General features: G+C 51.7%; 1 protein-coding gene across 3 annotated transcripts in view; it reads left to right on the top strand.

The window, feature by feature from the left end:
* The window catches only part of Pgs1 (phosphatidylglycerophosphate synthase 1), a 36,712-nt gene that overhangs the window by 4,318 nt on the left and 10,002 nt on the right, over positions 1–22,392 (top strand). For all 3 annotated transcript variants that reach the window (XR_003709415.1, XM_028752764.1, XM_028752765.1), the window contains exons 2-7: positions 6,747–6,936; positions 9,499–9,576; positions 10,888–10,987; positions 11,660–11,849; positions 12,461–12,639; positions 14,513–15,034. Coding sequence is in view for 2 of the 3 variants with exons in the window: in XM_028752764.1 (XP_028608597.1) it covers positions 6,747–6,936; positions 9,499–9,576; positions 10,888–10,987; positions 11,660–11,849; positions 12,461–12,639; positions 14,513–15,034 (1,259 nt within the window). In the remaining variant the exon portion in view is untranslated. The remainder of the gene's footprint in view (positions 1–6,746; positions 6,937–9,498; positions 9,577–10,887; positions 10,988–11,659; positions 11,850–12,460; positions 12,640–14,512; positions 15,035–22,392) is intronic.

Genomic DNA, 22,392 nt, shown 5'->3' with positions numbered 1-22,392 from the left:
AACTTACTCTGTAGACCAGGCTAGCCTCGATCTCTTGAACTCAGAAATCCGCCTGCCTCTGCCTCCCGAGTGCTGGGATTAAAGGCGTGCGCCACCACCTCCCAGCTTAGACTTTCTTCTAAAACTATATTTAATTTAACTATAACAAAATCTTACTTTATGGGGGAGGGGCAGAGAGACAGAGACACCGACTGTTTCTGCTTCCTGGCTTGTGAGAGGGAAACAAATAACCACAGAAGGGGTCTTTCAGTGGGGCTTTCTTGACGGTGTGACTTTGGAGGGTTAGTGGTCCATTCTGAGAAATTCCTGTTCAGGAATTGTCACACTGCAGAGTTACTTTTCTTTGGCTATTTCTTTTTCTTTTCTTTTCTTTTCTTTTTTCTCTTTTTTTTTTTTTTTTTTTTTTTGGTTTTTCGAGACAGGGTTTCTCTGTGTAGCCCTGGCTGTCCTGGAACTTACTCTGTAGACCAGGCTAGCTTCGAACTCAGAAATCCGCCTGCCTCTGCCTCACAAGTGCTGGGATTACAGGCGTGTGCCACCACTGCCCGGCGCCTTCAAGTGCTTCTTACACCGATGTACTCTGGTTCCATGAGTTTGTCAAAGTTTTCTGGTTGTGCTGGGTTTGAACACAGGGGCCTTACATATGTTGAACAAGCACTTTGCCACGAGCTCGTCCTTCTTGATTTATTATTTACAGCAATGAGAGCAGGGGGGGGGAGACATAATCTGGAACCAAGGAGTAATTTCTCAGACTTAGTCAGCTGATTGACTTTAGTTGTAGCTTGGCAAGTTACCATTGAGTGTGACTTGGCTGGTGTGGGTGGGGTGCGGCTGGACGCGTGCTGCTAAGCAGCCGGAGAGCAGCCTGGGATTAAAATGCTCCTCGATATCTAATCCTGTCTCGTCAATACTGATAATGAGTAAAGGAGGCAGCCTGGCGGGAGCCATGGGGGCAGGCAGGCCTCCTGTCAGGCTCCTTGTCCCTGCTGTGCCGCAGTGGCCCTCGGCTCTGCAGTGTCTCCAGTGTCTCCAGTGTCACTGACTTCCTCTTAGCTGTGGTCAGCGTGGAGCTGGAGCAGTACTTGCGGGGAGCCCAGTGGTCACCTCTTGAGTAATGGAGAGCATCACTTCCCTTCCTGGGCTTGGGCTGCAGGAAGTGCACTTCTCAGGAAGCTGTGACTGTTCATCTTCTCATCAGTTACCTTGACATGTAAATGTGTATGAGGGCAGGTGGGGGCGGAGGGTGGACTCTTCTAAAAAAGTAGTTTCTGAAAATAGGATGACCAAATTCCACAGTTTCTTTTAAAGACTCGGGGGGGGGGGGGGGTTGAAGAGGGGGGGGGAGGGGGTTGTTGAGAGACCATTTGGACAGATTTGCCTGGGATGGATCCCGTCGGTCTGTGCCAGGAACTCTGTTTCCTAGAGGGGAGGAACCCTGCTGAGGCCCGTGTTCTGGACACAGCGTTCCTGTGGGTTCTCTGGTAGGTCAGGGGCAGGCGGTCTCCAGCTTCTCAGCATCTGTCCAAAGCCAGGCAGGTCGACTTCCAGTTTGTGTCTCCAGAGCCAAACAACTGTTATGTTGGCCGTTCAGCTGTGTGGACTTGAAAAGAGATCTGAGCTGGGCTTGTGTCTTCACAGTCCACACAGAGGGTCTGGGAAGGCTACGAGACCCTCTCCTGAGCACGCAAGACTGCTCACAGCACATGGCCTTGGAGCGGGGGTAGGGTATATAGGCTAGGGAAGACTGCAGAAGGGGGCTTTCCTCGTGGCCGTGGGATGCCATTTTCCCCGTTTCTGGTGCAGCCTTTTGTGGGGAGCACATATGCTACAGTGCTGACCCCATTCTCTATGCTCTGTCGGGAAGCCACTAAATCCATGTACTCATCCAGGGTGTGGTCATGCCTTGGTGTGTTGTTGCCTACCCCTGGGAAGGAATTTTAGTCTACTGTCCCCCACTGGTGGTGGCAGCACTGGGACTGTGGCTCCAGAGGGTGCAGTGCAGACAACACTGTACTTCTGGGGTTGTCTCTGCTGAGAATAGGGGAGCTAGGCTGAGCCTCGTCATGGCTCACCCACAGGCAAGGCAAGCCAGTGTCTTTCCACAGGTGCACGAAGCCTCAACATGCTTGGTGAGATGAGCGATCCTGCTGCTCCATCCAAGGGTGTGACGTTCTGTGGGGTGGCAGTTTGCCTATTCTGAACCCAGTTGATGCTATGCTGGGGAGGAGTGTTGGGGGGATACTGTCTTGCCTGGGACTCCCGTGCACCAGGCTGACTTCGCCATCCATCCAGGGGCCCAGAGAAGAATGTACATGCTGTGTGCTGGGGTGGTTGACCCTGTGGATCCTTGGGACGGTGGGGAGAAGCCTGCTTTTCTGCCTAACCCACTCCCCAGCTTCCACACTCAGGCTGCTCCCTCCATAGGGCCCTGCCTGTGGGGTTTCTAGTCATTCCTGAGTTCAGGGAACTTGTCTGCAACATCTACAGGAAGCCTTAAGTCTGTTGACTGAACCTTCACCCAGAGTCAGGTATCCTGTGGGTGTGGCCTGAGCAGTTGTGAGAGGATGAGGTATCCTGTGGGTGTGGCCTGAGCAGTTGTGAGAGGATGCTGTCCTGGTCTGCAGGCTGAGGATGGCTTTGTGCTGTTGGCCCCACATTCTGAGAGGTCCTGGAATGTGTGCTTCTAGGCCTTGGGTGTCAGGTGGGGGGACCACTGGCCTGAAGGCCCTGTTCTCTGTACTCTCAGGACATTCTAAGGGAAAGGAGGGGCCTCGGGCAGGTCCTACAGACCTGCTTGTCTGTTCACAGCACTTCCTTCTCCTGAAATCAGAACTGGGTCCTAGATGGTATCTAGGAAGAGAGGACTTAGGGGAACTAGCTGTAGATGTGGGAACTGCATGAGTAGTGGCTTGGTTCCCTAACTGTGACCATTACGGGCCTTGGCCTCAAAGCTCTCAGGCTTAGTTTTCTATGGGACACATGGTATTTTAGGAAAAAAAAAATCCTTTTCTTACATTTGTGTGTGTGTCTGTATGTGTGTATGTATATGTATGTATCTGTCTGTTCTATGTGTGAGTGCCACCAACTTGCTATAGTCCGTTCTCTCTGTCTGTCTTGTGAGTTCCAGGGTATTGAACACAGGTTGTCCAGCTTGGCAGCAAGGGCCTTTACTCAGGGCATGTGGTTTCTTAGTAAAGCTCCTGGCTCAGGGGAATTACTTGTGCAGGTGGGTGACTCTTGGGACCTGGATTCCTGTCCAGTGGTTAGGCTGGTGTGGAACAAGCTTTTTTTCTGGGAGAGTCAGTCTGCAGGAGTTAAATTAATGTTAAGCCGGGAGCCAGTCTCCACAATCCTGGCCTTCTAGCAGACCAGGCTGCTGCCTTGCACTAGGACTTGAGCTCATCCAGTCCCTATGGGCCTGTCTTCTGTGGGTGTTGTCTCCTGTGTGTGCTGTCATCATGGGGTCCTTTACGCTCCCCTTTGAATATGTGAAAGCCACATGAAGTCTGGGCTGCCTCCACAGTGAATCGGTAGACTCTCATTGGCTCACAGCTCCTTGCTCGTCAAAATAAACCTGTCAGTACACATTATACAGGAAGCCAGTACAGAGAAGCCTGAAAAACTTTTGGACTGAGGCCCTGCTGGAACATTCCCAGGGAGAGCTCCCTGGTAGGGGAGAGACCTGCTCAAAGTTGTCACACCTGCAGCCACTGCCTGGTGTGGTAGCTGTTTAGGCCTGCCCTGATACCTTGTAGGATTCGAGTATGAGTGCACACAAGTCACTGGACTGGTTTCTAGAAGTTTCTGTTGCTCAGGTTTCACCTTGTCCAGAGCCCTTTCTCTTCTGAGTACGGTTTGAATTTTTCTGTTTTTTTTTTTTTTTTTTTTTTTTAAAGATTTTCAAGCTTAGCTGCCAAAAGCCTTCCAGTAGCTCCAGGCACCACCTGCTCCTCTCCTTTGGCCATATGTATTGATGTTTATCTAATCACCTTTATTTATCATTTCCTCTTTGATCTCTGTAGTCGCAGGCATGTGAGGTGGTGAGGCTTTTACATGTGGGGGAGGCAGATGATGCTAGCTCTTCTTGAGTATTTCCATAGTGTGTGGTAGGTAGTCATGTGATGATGGCTTGAGCTAGGCTTCCAGGAACTCTGGCCCTGTTCTGAATTGCCTGGTGCGAATGGATGTTTCCTCATCTTCCTCTGTGGGCTGGTTAGCATCACTTTGCCCACATGGTGCCTGTATGGGGATTGGGAATGTGGCACAGAGTGAGGCAGGCAGACCCCTAGTCCTCCCCATATGCTCTGTGAGGTGGAGGTGCACAGCTGCACACAGACTGTGCCACTCGGGAGTCTTAGACTGTACCCACTGGGGACCTCACAGGTCAGCTGTGAGGTTTTCCTGTTGTCTCCTAGTTTTCCTTCCCTCAGCCCGGCCATTGTGGGACTTTGAGGCAGCAGTCTCTTGTTCACACTTAGAACTTTAATTTTGCAAGTCAGCGCCTGCTGAGGGGGAAAATTATTTACACTTCAGCATAGGTGGCCAAGGCCTGTTGCCGCCTTCCCAGGACACAGAGAGTCAGCACCTTCCACCATTGACTAAAGTTTTCTTGGCAGTGAGTTGGCCATGACAGGCTGGTGGGCTTTCTGGGAAGTGCAGCTGGGGGCCATCTGGCATCCCTGCAACGCTGAAGCCCTGGGGAGATTCATTGCTGGAGCATGGAACAAGCAATGAAATCATCTTCCTGGAATCCTCATTGAGCCCCAGGGTGCTGAGGACTTGCTGCCCAGAACCCTCTGTAGTCGCACACTGAGGTCTTCCTGCTGCTGTTTGCAGCCTGGGATTTAGACTGGTTTGTGTGGGGGTTTGGGTGTGAGGGCAACAAGGACAAAGCTCAGCAGAACATATTGAGGGGTTCTTGGGGTGCTGCTTTGTCAAGTTAGGCTGGTGTTGGTGGGACCCTGGGAGGATGTGTGTCTGATAGCTAAGGGTCCCTTCTTATCAGGAAGGTCTTGTAAGCAAGGTCTCTTCCCCTGTGTGTACTGTGTGCTTTCTCCCCAAATCTGAGTTGTAAAGAGAAACCAACACAAGGCACTTGAATTTTTTAGGTCCTCTAACTCCCTTCCTGTGAGTCAGGAAGTTTCTTCTAGGGTAACCTGGTTAACTAGTAATGTTGGAATGACTTTAAACACGTGTATCTTTTCTTTGTTCTTTGCCAGTTTCTTCCCTTTATACAATGTGTCTTGATCCTGTCTATTCCCCAGAAGAATCTTCATATCCTTTCCTTTTTATTTTTATCTCCCCACCCGCCAAGCCTGTGTGTGCAGATTTCTCACTGAAGCTACCTGTGCACAGCCTGCAGTGGCCAGAAGAGGGTCTTGGATCCACTGGAAGTGGAGTTGCCGTGTTGTGAGCTGCCAGATGTGCTGGGAACCAAGTTCCTGCTCTGCTCCAGCTCTGCTGCAGTGGCATGGGCCCTCAGCCCCCCTCCTCCCCTTCTTCCTTTGTAATGCAGCCCACTGTGTCCCTAGTGCTGAGTGCTGGAGTGTTGCCTGATCTTGTGCTGGTAGCCATAGCTGCTGTGAGTTCATGGGTGCAGCGGCCTGGCATGCCCAGAAGACAGCATTTTCAGTGCTCCTCCTCATCCACCAGCTCTTAGATCCTTTCTGTGCTCTTCCTGGATACTCTCCAAGCCTTGCTGGGTTGATACAGATGTCCAGTTTAGGACTGAGCACTCAGCGATCACTCTCAGCTCTCTGGTCAGTTACAAGTCTCTGGGTTAACACTGGCCACTACAGAAAGGTTTCTCTGGCCAGGCTGAGAGCAAACCATGGATGTAACCATAGATATTTAGAAGACAGTTTAACAACATGTCTATTTAGCAAAAACAAAACAAAACAAAACAAAAACAACAAAAAAAAGACAACAAAACAACAATAAAACCCCGTAATAGTTTCCCTTAGGGCCTATGACTTTCCAAGCCATGGACCTTTGAATTCCTTCCATCCTCTGGAACATGCCTCACATCTGAACAGGTTACCTCCAAAACCTTCATGTCACAGATGCACCGTGGGCACACTGTGCCTGACAGGCCATTGTAGGAGCTGCAGGGGTCACTGTGGGTAACACCATTGATGGCTTTTCTCCCCATAAGAAAAAATAGCACTGTTAAAGCCACCCGGGAGGGAGGGAGGGAGGAAGGGAGGGAGGGAAGGAGGGAGAGAGGGAGGGAGGGAGGGAGGGAGGGAGGGAGGGAGGTAGGTAGGTAGGTAGGTAGGTAGGTTCAGGTTAGTTCCAGATGGATTTTTCTATGCCTTACAGCCAAAGGTGGTGTGTTTTCAGCAGTAGGGCCTTGTTATGTAGTTAAGGGGACAACTAAGAACAGTAATAGCCTATGTTATTTGGGAGTCTCTGGGCCCTCCCTAACCAGTCAGTAAGTCATCAGTAAGCAGTATTTTTCTGAGATGGATTTGTGTCAAAGGGACAGACTGAACCAAGCAGGAACTTTTGTGCACTTTCTTGTGGCCACTCTTGGTTGGGAGTCATTGGGAGTGACGTTGGCTGGGTCTGTGTGTAGGTGCTGCCATCTTGGTTGTGCAGCACTGACCCCTTCACGGTGCTAGGAGGAGGAGGAGGGCTTAAATCATATGGAAAATCTGAACTGGCCCAAACTCTCTCCCAACAGTGGTGATCAGTCCCCAGAGGCAATTGAAAAAGGTAACTCATTTGCATGTTTCCTTAACCAGGTCACCATGGCTGTTACTGGCTCCCTTGCTGTCCCCAACTGTTCCTCAGGTCACCTCCCCACCTTGCTGCCTATGTCCCGAGGGTGTGCACAGGTTCCAGTGGATCAGAAACCTGGTCCCAGAATTTGGAGTTTCCAGCTCTCATGTCAGGGTGCTGTCTTCCCCTGCAGAGTTCTTTGAGCTCATGAAGGTAAGGTGCTGGAGGGACTGAGCACAGAATTGGATGGGGGTTTCAGGGCTCGGTGGGTCCCAACCCTCTGCTGTAGACACTTGTAGTGCAGCTCGGCTTAGCCTGTGTCTCTTGCTGTCAGACTTCTCCTTCATGTGGTTGAGTCGAGCTCCAAGCAGAAGTCTCCCTGGGTAGCTAGTGTCTCAGAGCAGGGAGGAGTGGGGACAGGCCTAAACACTGAGACCTAGTCCTCTTCTGTAAAGATGGTGGGGCCATGCATGAGGACCCCTGCCCCAGATGCAGCTTCATGGGGAGATCTGACATGGTATCTGAGGTGTGTACATGGCTACTTGGTGACTTCCTATCAGGACACTTGTACTCTGTGGCCTGGGTCCTGGCTTCTGTCTGTGGTGTGTGCTTCCCTTCTCTTGATTAGTGTCCCTTTGCATCGAGGGCTTGCTTTCCATAGCACTCAGGTTCATAGTACCTGGATCAGGATGAAGTAATTCAGCACTAATTAATCTTAACTATGTGAACTTTGAATTCATATTAGCAATGGTTTTTATATTATTTCATACTTATTTATTTCACTATTTCATATTTATTATTGTAATTCATATTAGAATGGAGATCTGCTGTGGAGGGTGACCAGCAGGGTACTAGGGAACAGTAGCAGACACAGGTGGAGGCTCCTGTCCCTAGAAAGTGGAAAAGCCTGCTTGCTGTCTCTCCCCTCTCGTCCTCTGCCTGTGGTGATCCATACTTAGCTCCATTTCTACCTGGTTCATTCTTTATGTGTGTGCCCACAGGCAGGCTAAGCTCCGCTGGTGCCGTGTGTGGGCCGCTGCCCATGGGGCCTTTGCTCTACTCACACACCCTGCTTCTCTGTCCTCTTCCTCATTGTGACGATGGACTTGCTGTGCTCTCTGCTTCTGTCTTCTCTGTGACTTGGAGAAACAGGTTATTCCAGGTAGTGAGTGACTGGCATGCTCTGCTGTCATATGGTGCTCTTCTGGTCAGGAGGCCGGGCCAGGCCGTGCTCTGCATCTGCCCACACTGGTGAGCTGAGGAGTCCGGGAAGCAGCCGGGGCCCAGCTCTGGGCTGAGAAGAGAAGAGGGCAGACTGGAGACCAGCAGGCTCTCCACTCGAGGCACTGTGTGTCTTTTGTGATGGATACTTGCTGCAGTAACCTCTGGCTGGTCCTGCGCCTTCTTACTCAGGGTGGACTGGGGTCCTGCAGTGAGCATCTGTGTACACTTTGGTGGCTGGGGCCCAACTGACGACTCTGCCTGTTGTTTTTTTCTTCACCATCCTGTCTACAGATTGTATTTTAATAGACAACGAAAGAAAGGAGGCAGCGGGCTGTTGTATTGTCTCTTCTCCTGTGCCTAGGCACTTCCCGGGGCTGTGCTTACACATCTGTCTAGTCAAGATGCCCAACTTCCTGTGTGGGATCTAGCTGAGCTGATATCCCTTCTTAAGCTGCAGGCATGAGCTGTGCTGCTTGGCTCCCTCCTTCTAATATGGTCTCCTGTGTTCTTTGGAGTTAACTTTGGTGGTTTGGAGACTGAATCTTATGTTGCCCTGTCCGGCCCCTAACTCAATGTGAACTGATCTTGTCTCCCCAGAGCTGGTGCGATATGTATGCATGACTGTTCTCTGTATGCTTGCTACCATCTCAGGAGTGTGGGCTGCCTCGGGCTTTGGAGATGGGGTCCTTTATTCTCCTGGGTGGGAGCAGAACCTTGAGATACTGTCTCTTGAGACAACTTGGGATATGTCAGTTGTATTTGTGCATACATGTGCATACATGCTTGATTACATACACCTAGGCAGGTGCAGCATACACGCTCCCCTTCCTGCCCGTCCTGCATCTCAGAGGTCAGTACCTCTGGGAGGAGTCTTCGTGCTCCTTTGGACCTGGATATGCATACTTGCATCTGTATAGATGAGGTTGTGTGTATGCTCTCTTAGCACATTGTAGGGTGACTTCTCCTCAGGGTCCAAAGGTGTCTTCAATCGTCGGGCTGGAGAGAGTGCTCAACTGGTAAAGTGCTTCCTTCCCAAGCATGAACCTCTGAGGCCCATCCCAGCTCTACTGGAAAAGGCTGGGCCAGGTCGTGTGCACTCTTCACCCAGTGCTGGTGTGCAGGGCGGGTGGGTGGACTCTAGGGTGCAGGCCAGCCAGCCTGTTTGATGAGTTCCAGGCTAGTGACACCTTGTCTCAAAATAGACAAGACATATGGTGGAACAACCCAAGGTAGTTCTATATTTCCATATGCGTGTCTACACATGTTTATGTGACCAGCATGTATACAGACATGCATATGCATAAACACACACACACACACACACACACACACACACACACACACGGTCTCCTTTACCAATTAGAGCTTACATTGTGTTTCGTTGTCCAATTAGACTGTACCTTGCCTTGCATAATGAATATTTTGAATGAGAAGTCGCTGTGTGCTGGGCTCCAGTGAGGGTGTAGAGCCATTCAGCTTAGAGTGTGATTTGCCTCCATGTGGACTATGAAAACAATGACTGTAACTTAGAATTGTTTCTCCTCTTTCCAGGGGCAGATAAAAATAGCCAAGAGGCGAGTTGTGATGGCATCCCTCTACTTGGGGACAGGACCTTTGGAACAGGAACTGGTAAGGCTTAGGGCTGGTGGGCCTAGTAGCCGCTGGATCCAGCTTCGCAGTGTCACAGCTGACTCCAGATGCCTTTCTGGTGTCCAGATGTAGATGTGTCAGTAGTGTGTGAGGACACTGTAGGAGGCCCAGTTAGGTGCCAGCCAGCACCTCCCCCACCCTTACAGGACTCGTCCACAGCCTGCTTTTGTATAGTTTCTGAAGACTGGCCCCTGCATTTCCAAGAAACTGTAAGAAAAATAAAGAATGAGTCATGTAAGGTGCATGATGTCTACCTGTCAGTACAGTTGTAGTGGGTGTGGCCACACACACCCTCCTGTGTCAGTACAGTTGTGGTGGGCGTGGCCACATTCACCCTCTCCTGTGACAGCCACACAACTGATTTATCCTGATAGAGACCATCTCTGGCTCAAAAAACCTAAAATATTTAGTCCATGGTGTTTCAGAAAAAAATGTTTTCTGACTGTGTTCTGGGCAGAGCTGCTCAAATGCAGTTAGGGCTGATTGGCTGCTTCTGTGTTTGCTGAGGCTGGCATTGGGTGCCAGGGCTTGGCCAGCCTTGTTCTGCCTGAGCTGACTGGCATGCCATAGCTGTCTCTTTTGGTGAGGAAGACAGGGCTGGGAGAAGTTGAAGCCGGATGCTGTGTCCAGGGAAGCTTGCTGGCTCTAGAGTGGACCATGGCAGGCAGTGTGGGCGGAGGGCAGGCTGTGTGGGCGGAATTGGGGCTTGTGACTATGGCTCATCTGTCCTATCTCTGGGCACTTTTTTCATGGAGGGATGGAAGGAGTATGCCTGTGGTGATTGTTCTTTCTGAATTTACTGTAGAGAAAGACTGTTGTGTAGAGCAGGGGAGGGTGGAGGCATTGCTGTGTGGAGCGGGGAGGAGCCTGAGCATGCTCCCTGTCTCCCTCTCTGTCCCAGTCATCCTGGCTGCTGCCAGCTTGAGAAGCTTTTCTTTCTCACACGAGAGGGATGCAATGTCCAAACCACAGAGGAGGGCCGGTGGGCAGGCTGTACCCTTCAGGGGATGCTTGTTTAGTACCCCCAGTAGGGGAGGAGGGCACTCATGTATCTGGAGGAGACTGTTTGTGGAAACATGAGAGTTGGTGTTTTAGAGGCCTGAGACCCAGGTTGTCAGGCACAGTACACCCCTGCCCTACTGGTGTCCAGGCTGGAGGAGGAGCTTGGTGGCAGTTAACGGCTCCTGCAGTGGCTCTGGTGTCTCCAGATAGGGGCGTGAGCTGAGTCATTTCCTAGGTGCACACACAGCTCTTTGGTCTCATGTGTTCTTTTGATTCTGTTCCTTGTAGGTGGATTGTCTGGAAAGTTCTTTAGAAAAGTCACTACAAGCAAAGTTTCCTTCTGACCTCAAGGTCTCCATTCTCCTGGACTTCACCAGGGGCTCAAGAGGTAGGCGCTCTGCACGTCCTCTCTCTTCTCATTGGCCTGAGGACATCCTAGGACAGAGCTGCCCAGGGCCGCCTGCTTGTCCTAGTCCTCCTCCCTTCTGCAGCAGCTGCTTGTCTGTAGTCCAGCTTGGAACAGCGTGCGCAGAAAAAGAGCTTTCCTGAGTCTGTGCAGGGCTACTCAGGGTCTGCCTCCTGGCCCGCCTTCCTTTGGGCTTGCTTGCTTTTCAGGCTTTGTGTGGGGTCCCTGGTGCCTGAGGCCAAGTTCTGAGGTCACCTGTTTCCTGGAAGGCAGTTTGCTTCCCTCCCTGAGACTTAGGCCAGAGTGTCTAAATGACTGCTGTAGGCTCTGGGCTAGATCTAAGTCAGTACTGTGAGTCCGTCTCAATCTGATCTGTTTTCTTCTAGAGCAGGGTGAGAGGTCAGGGCAGAGGCACCCAGGAGGCAGTTGATAGAGTTGCCAGGAGTGGGGAATGGGGAGCTAGTGTGGTTGAGTAGCTAACGGTTCATCCTTAAGCGTGATTGGCTTGTCAGAAGCGGCACCATTGATGTGGCTGGTTAGACCCTTCCCCAGGTAAAGTGAGGCTCCAGGGGAGTTGGTCTGTCTGGCAGTCAGGACACCTGTCTTTCCCGGTAGGAGTGAGTTACAGGTGTTTCCTCTGCCCGTCACACTCAGGTAGGAAGAACTCTCGCACTATGCTGCTCCCACTCCTGCAGAGGTTTCCAGAGCACGTGCGTGTTTCCCTCTTCCATACGCCGAACCTCCGAGGACTCCTCCGACTCCTTATCCCCGAGCGCTTCAATGAGACCATCGGCCTCCAGCACATCAAGGTGTACCTCTTTGACAACAACGTCATCTTGAGTGGGTGAGCACTCTGTGGTGTTCTCTAGCTGGGAGTCCAGTTCAAGGAGCAAGGCCAGTCTGCCCCCCCCACCCCCCCAAGTCCTTAGAGAAGATGCTGGGTCAGTTGTAGATGGCGTTCTCACCTCTTCAGCAGCCCCTCCTCTGGAAGGCTGATTGATTGGAAGACCAGCCACTGTTTAGTACTGGTGCTGACCGCTGTGCTGACCACTATGCTAACTCTCTGTGCCATTTCACTGCTTCTCATGTGACTCTGCGACTCTGCTCACTTCACGAAAAAAGAATAGATCAGAGAGGACACATGATTGCCAGGCAGAGCCCAGGAATCACACACTGAGCTGGATGGAAGCCCAGAGCTGTGGGCCGTGACTTCCCTGGGACAGCTGTGTGGACTACTGTACCTGTTCTCCACCTTGGTTGGCTCCCTTTGTGGGCGCCATCTCTGTTCTTCTTGTTACTCAGTGTATCCTGGCTAGCGCCCTGCGCGTGCTCAGTGGTCACTCTGGTTTATTCCGTCATGGAATTGTCATTCCTCATTCACTGAACCCCGAGGCTTGGCTCCCGAGGCCTCGCACAGTCTTGGCTGCGTCCTCATCTGATTCTTCTTCTTTCTAGTGCAAACCTGAGTGACTCGTACTTCACCAACCGCCAGGACCGCTACGTGTTCTTGCAAGACTGTGCTGAGATTGCAGACTTCTTCACAGAGCTGGTGGATGCCGTGGGGGATGTGTCCTTGCAGTTGCAGGGCGATGACACTGTGGAGGTTGTGGACGGGATGGTGCACCCTTACAAAGGTAGGCCCTATGAAGACTCTGTGGCCTTCTTTGCATCGAAGGCCAGAGGAGCAGACATACCTTTGGTTCCTGTCCCATTCCCAGGTGCAGGACCACGTTGAGGCGCGTTTGTCTCTAAGGCAGATGTGACTTAGTGGCCCTTAATGCTCTGTAACTGAGAGCCAGCCCAGGAAAGTGGGAGCTTGGGTTTGTGTCCTGCACATTGGGTGAGTGGGTTGGGAGACTGCCTTGTTCTTACAGGAAGCAGCCTGCCTAGTGACCGCCTTCCCAGCTTGGCCTCTTCCTGTCACAGCAGCCCATTGAGGTCAGCAGCCTCCTGCCTGGACAGTGAAATGGGAGCACTTAGCTCTGCTGCAGGCAAACCCTTGCAGTGTTTCTGGGCACTTGCGTTCCTGTGATTCCTGTGGCTGTGGCTTCTGGCCTCACAGGATTGCTGCTGAGTGTGCAACAGTCCCCACAGCTTAGGGACAACTTGGGGAAGAGGTAAAACCTGGCCCTTAGGAGAAAAGCTCCTCATATTCCGTGGTCTTCCTGATGGCAACTCTGCTCAGTGCCAGGGAGCTGTGACTGCCCATCTAGGCCATGCTCTGCCCCTGGGAATGTTCAGTTGTTACCACTGTGCATTGAAGTATCTCAGTTCCACATTTTGTGGAAAATTTCTTTCCTTGTGGGTATCCTTAGATTTGTCTTTTGGTCTCCAAGATTAAAATATATGCTATCTGAGCCTTGAAGAAATGCTTAAGTCCTGGTGTCCTGTGTAAGGCCAAGCATGACTAGTAGGGAATGGCTATATTTAGCGACAGCTGAGACATGTCATGCTTAGGACAGGGATAGGGACATTTGCACAGTTGGTTTCTTTTCTGTTCTTAGCCGGCTCTAAGAGGAAGCTAAATGTCCATCCGTGACCTCAGTACAGACTGTGTGCGAGTGTGGGTGACCGATTGTAGCCCCTGCTTTGTGCTGCTTGTCTTTCTGACCACCCTTGCCAAAGACTTGCTGTCTCCTGTGTCTTCATGTTGATCTTCTTTATACTGCAGTGCTGCTTTGCCTTGCTGTCTAGACTTCAGGAGCTGTCAGTTTTGAGCTGTTTTTGTCTAGTGCTAGATTATAGTTGAATCTTTCCCCCAGTGTGTCTGTGTCTGCAGCATGTGACTTGCCCACATGTGTTCACATGCTCACATGGGTTCCTGCCTGCCCTGCCCTCAGGCTTTCTGCACATGATGGCCACGCTTCCCTGCCATGCTCGTTCTGTGCTAAATGTTTTTTCTTTGTTCTTTGTCTTTTTTCTTAATTGGTCTTCATTTTCTTTCTTTCTTTCTTAAAACTTCCTCTGAGACAGGGTCTCCTGTAGCTCAGGTTGACCTTGCCCTTTTTTATATTCGCATTGTAATCAAGTCCCACCACATCCATCCCTGGCACTGTCTTTATTCAAATTAGCTTTCTTACTGAAGTACCCAGCATGTAACCAGACAGCCACCATAGCCCTGCTGTTTGCCATCCCACAGTCCTCTCCTTGAATTTGAGTTTTTGTATCTGGAATTAACTGTGTCACACCCTGCCATGTCTCCATGCGTGGGTCCTATGGGCAGGCCCTTACTGTCTGCTGCCTCTTTTGCTGCCTGAGCTTAGTCTGTGTTCTGCCAGTGAGAACTTGTGGCATTTGCACGTACCAATCAGAGGATGTATGCCTTGAGCCAATAGAGTCTTGATGGGTTTTTAGATGGTCTAATGTAGCCCAGACTGAGTCTGGACTCTGTATAGCTGAGGATGACCTCCTGGTCCTCCTGCCTCCACTTCCCGAGTACTGGGATTACAGGTGTGCACCACTACTCCTGCTTCTCCGGGGTTTTAACTCCTCCTATGTCTTCTGCAGGTGACCGGGCTGCGTACTGCAGAGCAGCTAACAAACGAGTCATGGACGTTATCCACTCAGCCAGGACCCGACAGCAAATGCTGCACGCACAGACCTTTCACAGTGATTCTCTGCTGAGCCAGGAAGAGGCTGCAGCTGCCGGTGATCGGAGACCAGCACCGGACACCTGGATTTATCCACTGATCCAGATGAAGCCCTTTGAGATTCAGATTGATGAGATAGTCACCGAGACCCTGTTGACAGAAGCTGAGCGGGGGGCTAAGGTCTTCCTCACCACTGGCTATTTCAACCTGACACAGGCCTACATGGACCTGGTGCTAGGCACTCGGGCCGAGTATCAGATCCTTCTAGCTTCGCCAGAGGTGAATGGCTTCTTTGGGGCTAAGGGCGTGGCTGGCGCCATCCCAGCCGCCTATGTGCACATTGAGCGACAGTTCTACAGTGAAGTGTGTAGCCTGGGGCAGCAGGATCGGGTCCAGCTCCAGGAGTACTGGCGCAGGGGCTGGACCTTTCATGCCAAAGGTATGTAGTGGCTGGACAGAGGGCCCTCCTCCCATGGGGATGCTTCACATGCCTGGTTCACAGGGGTCTGGATCTGCATGTTTGGATCTGCATGTGGGAGAGAGCCCTGCCCTGTGTTAGCCTTACAGCAGCCCTTGCAGTGCTTGCTGCTTGGCTTAGGTCCTGTTTTATGGGTTTTAGTTGTGGAGAATACTTCCCCTTTATGTGAACAAAACTTTAAAAATGGAAACTGTTTGGTGGATTTTTTGTACCCTCTGGTATGGGGACCAAACTGAAGACTTTGACTTTTGCCGTTGATGTAAGTCAAGTCCTCAGTCCTTTGGTAGCTGCCGAGGAGCATGTTCATGTGATATCTGCTAAAGGACCACAGGGAACTGTGTGAGGCTGGCTTCTGTTGTGCAGAGCCCAGTGCTCCAGTCCTTACCTCATGTTGCTGGACCATCTTCCTGTTTCCTAGTCTCTGTCTTTTCTCCCCAGAGAAGATGGAAGCTGCACGCTCAGTGTATAGCCCTTAACTTACATAGTGGAAGTCAGTCACGCAAACTTTAGTTTCTTGTTTGTGGTTCTGAGTTGGACACATGCTAGGCAGGTGTCCTCCACTGAGCTGTGCTGTGCATCCAGACAATGCCCTGGGTCTCAGGTGAACCTCTCTGAGGTGTGGATGGAATATGTTGAAAACATTGTGCCTGGTACCAGTGTGCCTTATGCACTCTTGCTGAGTGTGCTTACTTCAGGGTGATGCTGCTGAAGAACCCCTCACCCCAATACTGGTCCTATATCTTCAGAGGTATGGACAGTATCTGGGGAGCCCTGGGTTCTTATTTCTGGCTTCTCCAGGTAGCGCCTGACCTCTGAGCACATATCTGGCCTCTTGATATTTGAGGCCATCTCTGACTCCTCAAATGGGACTTTTTTCACTCTCTGCAATCAGCATTTTCAGTGGGAGGTACTTTGTTATTGTTGTTGCTTGAGACAGGATCACTATGTAACCCTGGCTGTTCTGTAACTCTGTGTAGACCAGGCTAGCCTGGAAATCACAGAGAGCACCTGCCTTCTCCTTCCTGAGTGCTGGAGTTAATGGCGTTTGTTACCATGCTTGGCTAGTGGGGATATATTTTAAGAAACAGTGAAGTACCTTGCTGTTTTAGAGCTGACTCCCGTTCTCTGTGTGGAATTTAACATGGTATTTTTATTTTACTTATTTTAAAAGTATTTATTAGTGTGTGTGTTGCATGCTTGCAAAGGGTAGCAGAGCACTGTGGGAATTGGTTCTTACCTTCTACCCAGTGATTCCATCAAACAAAATGCTTTGTTTTGTTTTGTTTTGTTTTGTTTGAGTCTGTGGTGCTGGAGTGTGTCTCAGTGCCTCCTATATGTGTCACGTTCTCTCTCTCTCCACCTCAGAGACTTGGCTCCTCAGCTTAAGAGCCATGGTTTCTGTGGGGGTGGTGGAGTGACTTGCCTGTCCAGTAGGCCCGGCTGTGCTGGAAGCCCTCGTTCTTGCCCAGGCAGACAGTCTTGTGTGTGGGAAATAACCGCCCCATTGTGGGTCTCACAGTAACCTGGGGCTGAGTGAAGTCTGTGGTCAGGGTGGGTAGAGCTGGTCAGGGGGCGTGTGCAAAGTCCTTTCAGGTTGACCCAGGTCCTTCTGGGAATGACAAGAGCCCCAGGGTGGGGCATGGAGGGAAGAGCTGAGCAGCCGAGTGAAGCCAGAGCTCTAGGGAGGTGCTGTAATTCACAGGTCCCTGCATAGCTATAGGCAGGCCAGACGGCATGCTTCTCAGGTGCATGCTGTGGCCTCAGGCCCGAGCCCCAGCATTGCTGCTGGAGAGGCTCTGGTCTCAGGTCTGGCCTCTGCTTCAGGTGTTTCCCTGAAGCCGTAGCACTGTGTGTGTGTGTATTCCCTAGTTACATCCAACTGGCTTTTCCAGTGTGTCTGCCCCGCCTTTTCCCGGACTGTGTGCTCTTGCTCCTGCTCTCCATCCCCTCCCCCTTAGTGTGGGTGGGGCCCTGCCATCTGTGAGTGTTTGATTTTGGGGGGGGGGGGGGCGTGGGCATTTGTGTGTAAGAAATGGGAAAGAGGAAGAGCCGGTAGAGCTAAGTGGGGTAGACATTGCTGAGAATTTGGTTCTGAAGTAGGGTCTTTATGTGACCGAGCTAATTGCTGTGTAACTGAGGATGCCCCTGACCTCCTGATGCTCCTTGGTGTTGGGATTACAGCTGCTTTGAAGCAGTTTCTTCTGAGTCAGAGTCCTTGCCTAAGAGCCAGAAACCAGAGGTCAGAGGTTACTCTGCCAAGGTGAAAGGCCAGCATCCTTTCCTGCTTAGTGGCTGCTGTCTTCGGTGGGTCACAGCCTTTTCTGGGACATCTGTGGATAGTTCCAGGAGCCCGTATGAGTATGGAATGAGCAGGCAGTGCACAGGGTGCTTGTGGGGTTTGATGGTTGGTGTAGTCGATCCATTTCCTGCAGGTCCTGTGCTGGATACAGGACTGGGGCCTGTTTGTTTATGTCTATTCTGGGTCCCTGGAAAATGCTTGATTACCATGTAGCTGATACCAGGGTTCTTTTGCCCAAGTGCCTGCAGGGCAGGCTTCATCTGGCCTCAGCTCTCCTGCTGTTACAGAAAGCCACTGATGAAGGACAGCAGCCACACTGGGTTTCCTTGCCTCCCCCCCCCCCCCTCTCTCGCAGAGGTTTAGGGGGCGAGGGTTTGCTGTGAGGTATTTGCTGGGCAGCTGGGTACAACTTTGTGATCCTAGCAGCGTGGGCAAAGGCAGGGATCAGGGACAGCCTGAGTGGCCAGTGAGACGCTGACTTAACAGAACTGCAGTACCTGGGTTACTTGTTGCTGCCTTGTTGGGAAGTTCATTACATGGCAGTCAGCTGCTGGAGCAGCCTGGTGTGGAACTCATGTCATTTACAGGCCGCTATTGTAACACACTTTACTTGCAGAGAACCACAGAGAACACGCAGTGTATAGAATGCATGCTTTGGACACTTCTTTTGCAGTATGGCTTGTCTGCTGAGTTCTTATTTGGGATGTTTTGGAAGTAGCTCCTAGAGCTTAGGTCACATAACGTGGACAGTAGCTCTGGTAGAATGGGTGATGGCGTAGTGCTGACTGGTGCGCGCAACAGCAGTTCACCACAGCCAGGGAGCGCTCCCTGGGAGGAGGCTCTGAGAGAGAGTGGATAACTGGGTTCACAAGGGCCTCCACCCATCCCCCCAGTCCTGGTGGAGCATGGAATATGGGTGTTAGGGCGTGGTGTTAGTCCAGAGGGGTCTGTGTTGAACTTCAGCATGCTTAACATGGCACTTGGCTGGGTAGTCTTGAGAATATTGAGGATTCCTCTTACGTCTCCGAGTGCTGTGAGTTGCTGCTGCCACCAGGATCGAGGAGTCTGTGTTCCCAAGTGGAAAGGTGAGAGACTTGGCGTATGTAGAGTTAGTGCTGGAGCATTTGCCTACATTCAGTGTAGGTTCTGTCCTCAGCTCTGCAGAGCCTCCCACCCTCCCTAGCTGGAGTGTCAATGTATCTTGCTTTCCCACCACCGGGAAGCCAAACACTGGTGAACTCCTAGGTGGCCCATCCTAAGCTGTCTGTCTGTAGCTTTGTTGCTGTGCCTCTGGCTGTGAAGGACAGCTCTGTCCTTGGCTGGAGAGAGTCCTCAAGAGCAGGCAGTGGGGCACATCTAGGTCACTACAGCTGTGCTGCTGACTGGTGGTTTGCTAGTCTCCGGCCTGGCCTGTAGGTATAGTAGGACAGGGGTCTAGGGGCTGGGTGGGATAGTCTGTCTGACTGCATCTCAGACTGTCAACCTCTTTGAGCAGGTGTGGAGCGTTCACTGGGGTCCTCCCGTCCTGGTGGACTGTGGAGCATGGGTGTTGGGGCACAGTATTAGTCTGGAGGAGTCTGTTGAGCTCCAGCATGCTTAACTTGGTGCCTGAGGGGCAGCTTTTTAGTAGTACCTGAGTGCGAGGCACAAGTGTGCAGTCAGCTGAGGCTCAGCCCTGCCCCTCGGAGAAGCCTGCAGCGTTAATCAGGCCATCATCACTTTGACTTCTTGCCCTGAGCAAGGCTTATCAGTTTTGTCCCTGTTCTGTCCTGAGAGCCAGCAGCTCTGTTAGGCAGGGACCACACCCATGCTCACTGTATACCAGGCTGCTTTGTCCACCTGCCAGAGCCACAGGCTAAGTGCCCCCTACCCCCCATTTTGGGGGATCACAAAGGATTGAGCATATTGACTTGATTTCTTTTGGATGGACAGTTCTAGATTAACAAAGCCCTTTGTGTGGTCAGGGAGCTTTGGATTAAGAGACTTCTGGCTGTACAGATGGAATCTGTTAATGACTGACAGGATACCATTATTTTTATTGTCTTCCTGACAGGCTGGTTGGCATCTTACCCAAAGGTGAGCTGATGGGTCGGCCTGGCAGCCCCACCATGTTCACTTGGGCTTTATGTGAGGTGACTGTCACCTGAAGCCAGCAGGTGGGGTAGTGGGGGCTGTGGTGGTGCATATGACCACCTCAGGTGACAGACTCCAGCCCCAAGGCCTCAGGAGTTTCTCAGCCCCTCTGACCCCAGAATCGAGGACTGGTGCTCATTTGTGGGAGTACAGAGCTGTGATGTCTTCTGTCTGCTGGTTTACAGGGGTCTGAGACTCCGGACACTCAGAATACTGGGGGGCTGTGGGAGGCCATAGACATTCATGTGTCTGGGGAAGTCCTCAGAGAAGACTGGCCTACACGTGCAGAACTCCTGATTTTCTTTTTTAGGTTTATTTTATCTTACATGTGTGGGGTTCTGCCTGCCTGCGTGTGTGTGTGTGTGTGTGTGTGTGTGTGTGTGTCTGTCTGTCTGGTTCTTCCAGAGGTCAGAAGAGCATACTGCATCTCTTGGAACTGGAGTTAAGAGTTCCATAGATGCTGGGATCCAAACTTGGGTCCTCTGGAAGAGCAGCTGTGCTCTTGACCACTGAGCGTCTCTCCAGCCCAGATGCCTGCCTTGTTTTTAAGCATTTAATCTACTTGGTTGGGAAGCTACACCACTGTGATTGTGTTCAGATATTAACATGGCATGGATCATGGAAGGCACCAGGGTGTGTGTCTCCTGCTCACTTGGGACCTCTGTCTCATGGGAAGCACATAGCTATCAGAGGGACCTGTTTAGATCATGGCAGGCAAAAGCCCTAAGCTGAAGAGATCCAGACTGGTAAGGAGTCCAGGTCAGGGAGGGCCTCTCTGCAAAGACCAGAGGAAGTAGGACTGATTGATCATGCCTGGCCAGTGCAGATAGGGCAGTGTAGTCCCCAGGCCTCCACTTGCACGGCTCAATGCAGTGGGAGTGCAGTCTGTGCCAGGGCAGAGCAAAGGGTGGCCAGGCCTGTTTGAAAGTGTTGGAGGCCTCTCTCTGTTGTGAGGCTCAAGGTGCCTAGAAAAGGACTTCATTCATTGTTTTGACACTGGGTCTCATTCTGTAGCCCAGACTGGCCTTGAATTCATAAGAATCCTTTCCCTACCTTTTTTGAGTGCTAGGATTACAGGTGTGAGCCACCACTCCCAGTAAGGTGACTTTTTTTTTTTTGAAGAGATCAGAGTCAAGAGACAGTAGGGGTCCTTGGCCTCTGAGTCCAGACCACACCTAGTGTTCCCGGCAGGCAGTAGCTTGCAGTGGCCTCCCTACTCTACCTGGTGCTCAGAGCTACTGAGTTTCCCTTGGCTGCAAACAACTCTACCTCCAGTCCACTCCCCAAAGTGCTTTTTCCTTCCCTAAGCCACTAGTTCCTGGAATTGAGGAGATGTTGGGCACAAAGGTCAGGCTTTGGGGTGAGGAATTGGGGCTTGATGATTGTTTTACAGCCCCTGTACTGGAAATGTGCTTCCTCCTCTGCCCTGAGAGCCTCCTGCACGTGGGATGGGGGTGCGTGTGGAGGGAGCTGCTGGGCATAGTTGGGGCCCAACCGAGGAAGGGGAGGAGTCCCCAGTATTTCAGCCAGTGCTTCAAGCTCCTGACTTGGAACCTAAATGGGAGACTCCTAGTGTGCTGCCTCACAGGCTCCCAGTGCTCAGCACCAGTTCCGGCCCAGAACATGGCCGGATCTCAGCAGTGCTTCATCTCTCTCTCTCTGGGTTCACCCAAAGGTGTGCCTCTGTGTGCGCGTGTGAGGGATAACTTTGATACTCTAACCCTTGGTCCTCCCCTCCCGAGTGCTGAACTATGTGCTGATCTCCAACCCAGGGCTACTTCTGCATGCTAGCCCAGCACTCTACCAACGCCACATCCCCAGACTTCCATTTTCATTTTGATGAGGCACAAGACTGTAGGGGCACTAGATAGAGCATCCTCAGGCCACAAGGGTCTCTGGGCTCTGAACTGTAGTCATTGTATCATGCTAGCTACAAGTTTTGTGGTGAATGCCAAGCCTGTTTGTAGCTGCAGTGCCAGGCTGTCATTAGATGTCTCTGGTATTCAGTGCTTTGGAATTTTTCTTGGCTAGAAATAGCCCCACCCTGGTCCACTCCCCCAAACACCTTTTTCTCCCCAGACTGTTGTCTTTTTCTTGCTGGTTTCTGGAATGGTGAACATATTAGGGACCAAGGTCAGGCTCTGGGATGAGGAACTGGGGATTGACTGTAGGTTAAAATGTCTCTAAAGAGGTGCACCTGAAGGCCAGCCCAGGAGCCTGGGGCTTGGTGACAGCAGGCACTTGAAGGTGAGCCTAGGCCTGTGAGGAGGCAGTGGTAGGAACGGAGGTTATGCCTTCCCCCAGGTCGTAGAGTCTCAGGGTTTGCTGCTTAGGGAGAAGGTGCTAGAGGAAAGTCTCCCTCCTCTTCCTATACGGAGAGCAGCCTGGCCCATGGGAGGCTGCCTCCTCCCTTCCTTGAGCAAGATCCTTTGAGGACGGTGGTTGGCAATTTGTACCAAGCAGACCCAGTCTGGGTGCAGTGGCGACGGTCCTGCGGTGGCAGGAGGAAGGAAGAATTCCTGTCCCAAGGCTTCTTTGCCTTAGCTCCATGCTGTGGGAAAGCTGAGGTGGGGACAGGGAGGCTTACACACATGAAAAACCAGATGTGTGCAAGAGTAGACATGGCCTGGATCCCTGGGTAGGGAGCAGAGCTGCTAGGAGGGGCTGGGAGGGACTCCAGCCTTACCGAGCAGTAGAGGCCTTCTAGGGCAGGACACCAGCCGCAGGAGTGAGCAGCAGCCCTGTCAACTGATGCCCAAGGAGTTCTTGAAACTCTCTGCTCTGCATGGACGTTAGGAAACAGTTTTCTGCTGTGGCAGCATGCGTGTTACATACAGGCAATGTGTCTGTGATGTTTGTGCATGTGTGTTACATACAGGCCATGTGT

Source organism: Grammomys surdaster, unplaced genomic scaffold (genome assembly GCF_004785775.1).
Source record: "Grammomys surdaster isolate TR1022 unplaced genomic scaffold, NIH_TR_1.0 125940, whole genome shotgun sequence".
NCBI lineage: Eukaryota > Metazoa > Chordata > Mammalia > Rodentia > Muridae > Grammomys > Grammomys surdaster.
This window is presented reverse-complemented; position numbering and strand designations above follow the sequence as displayed.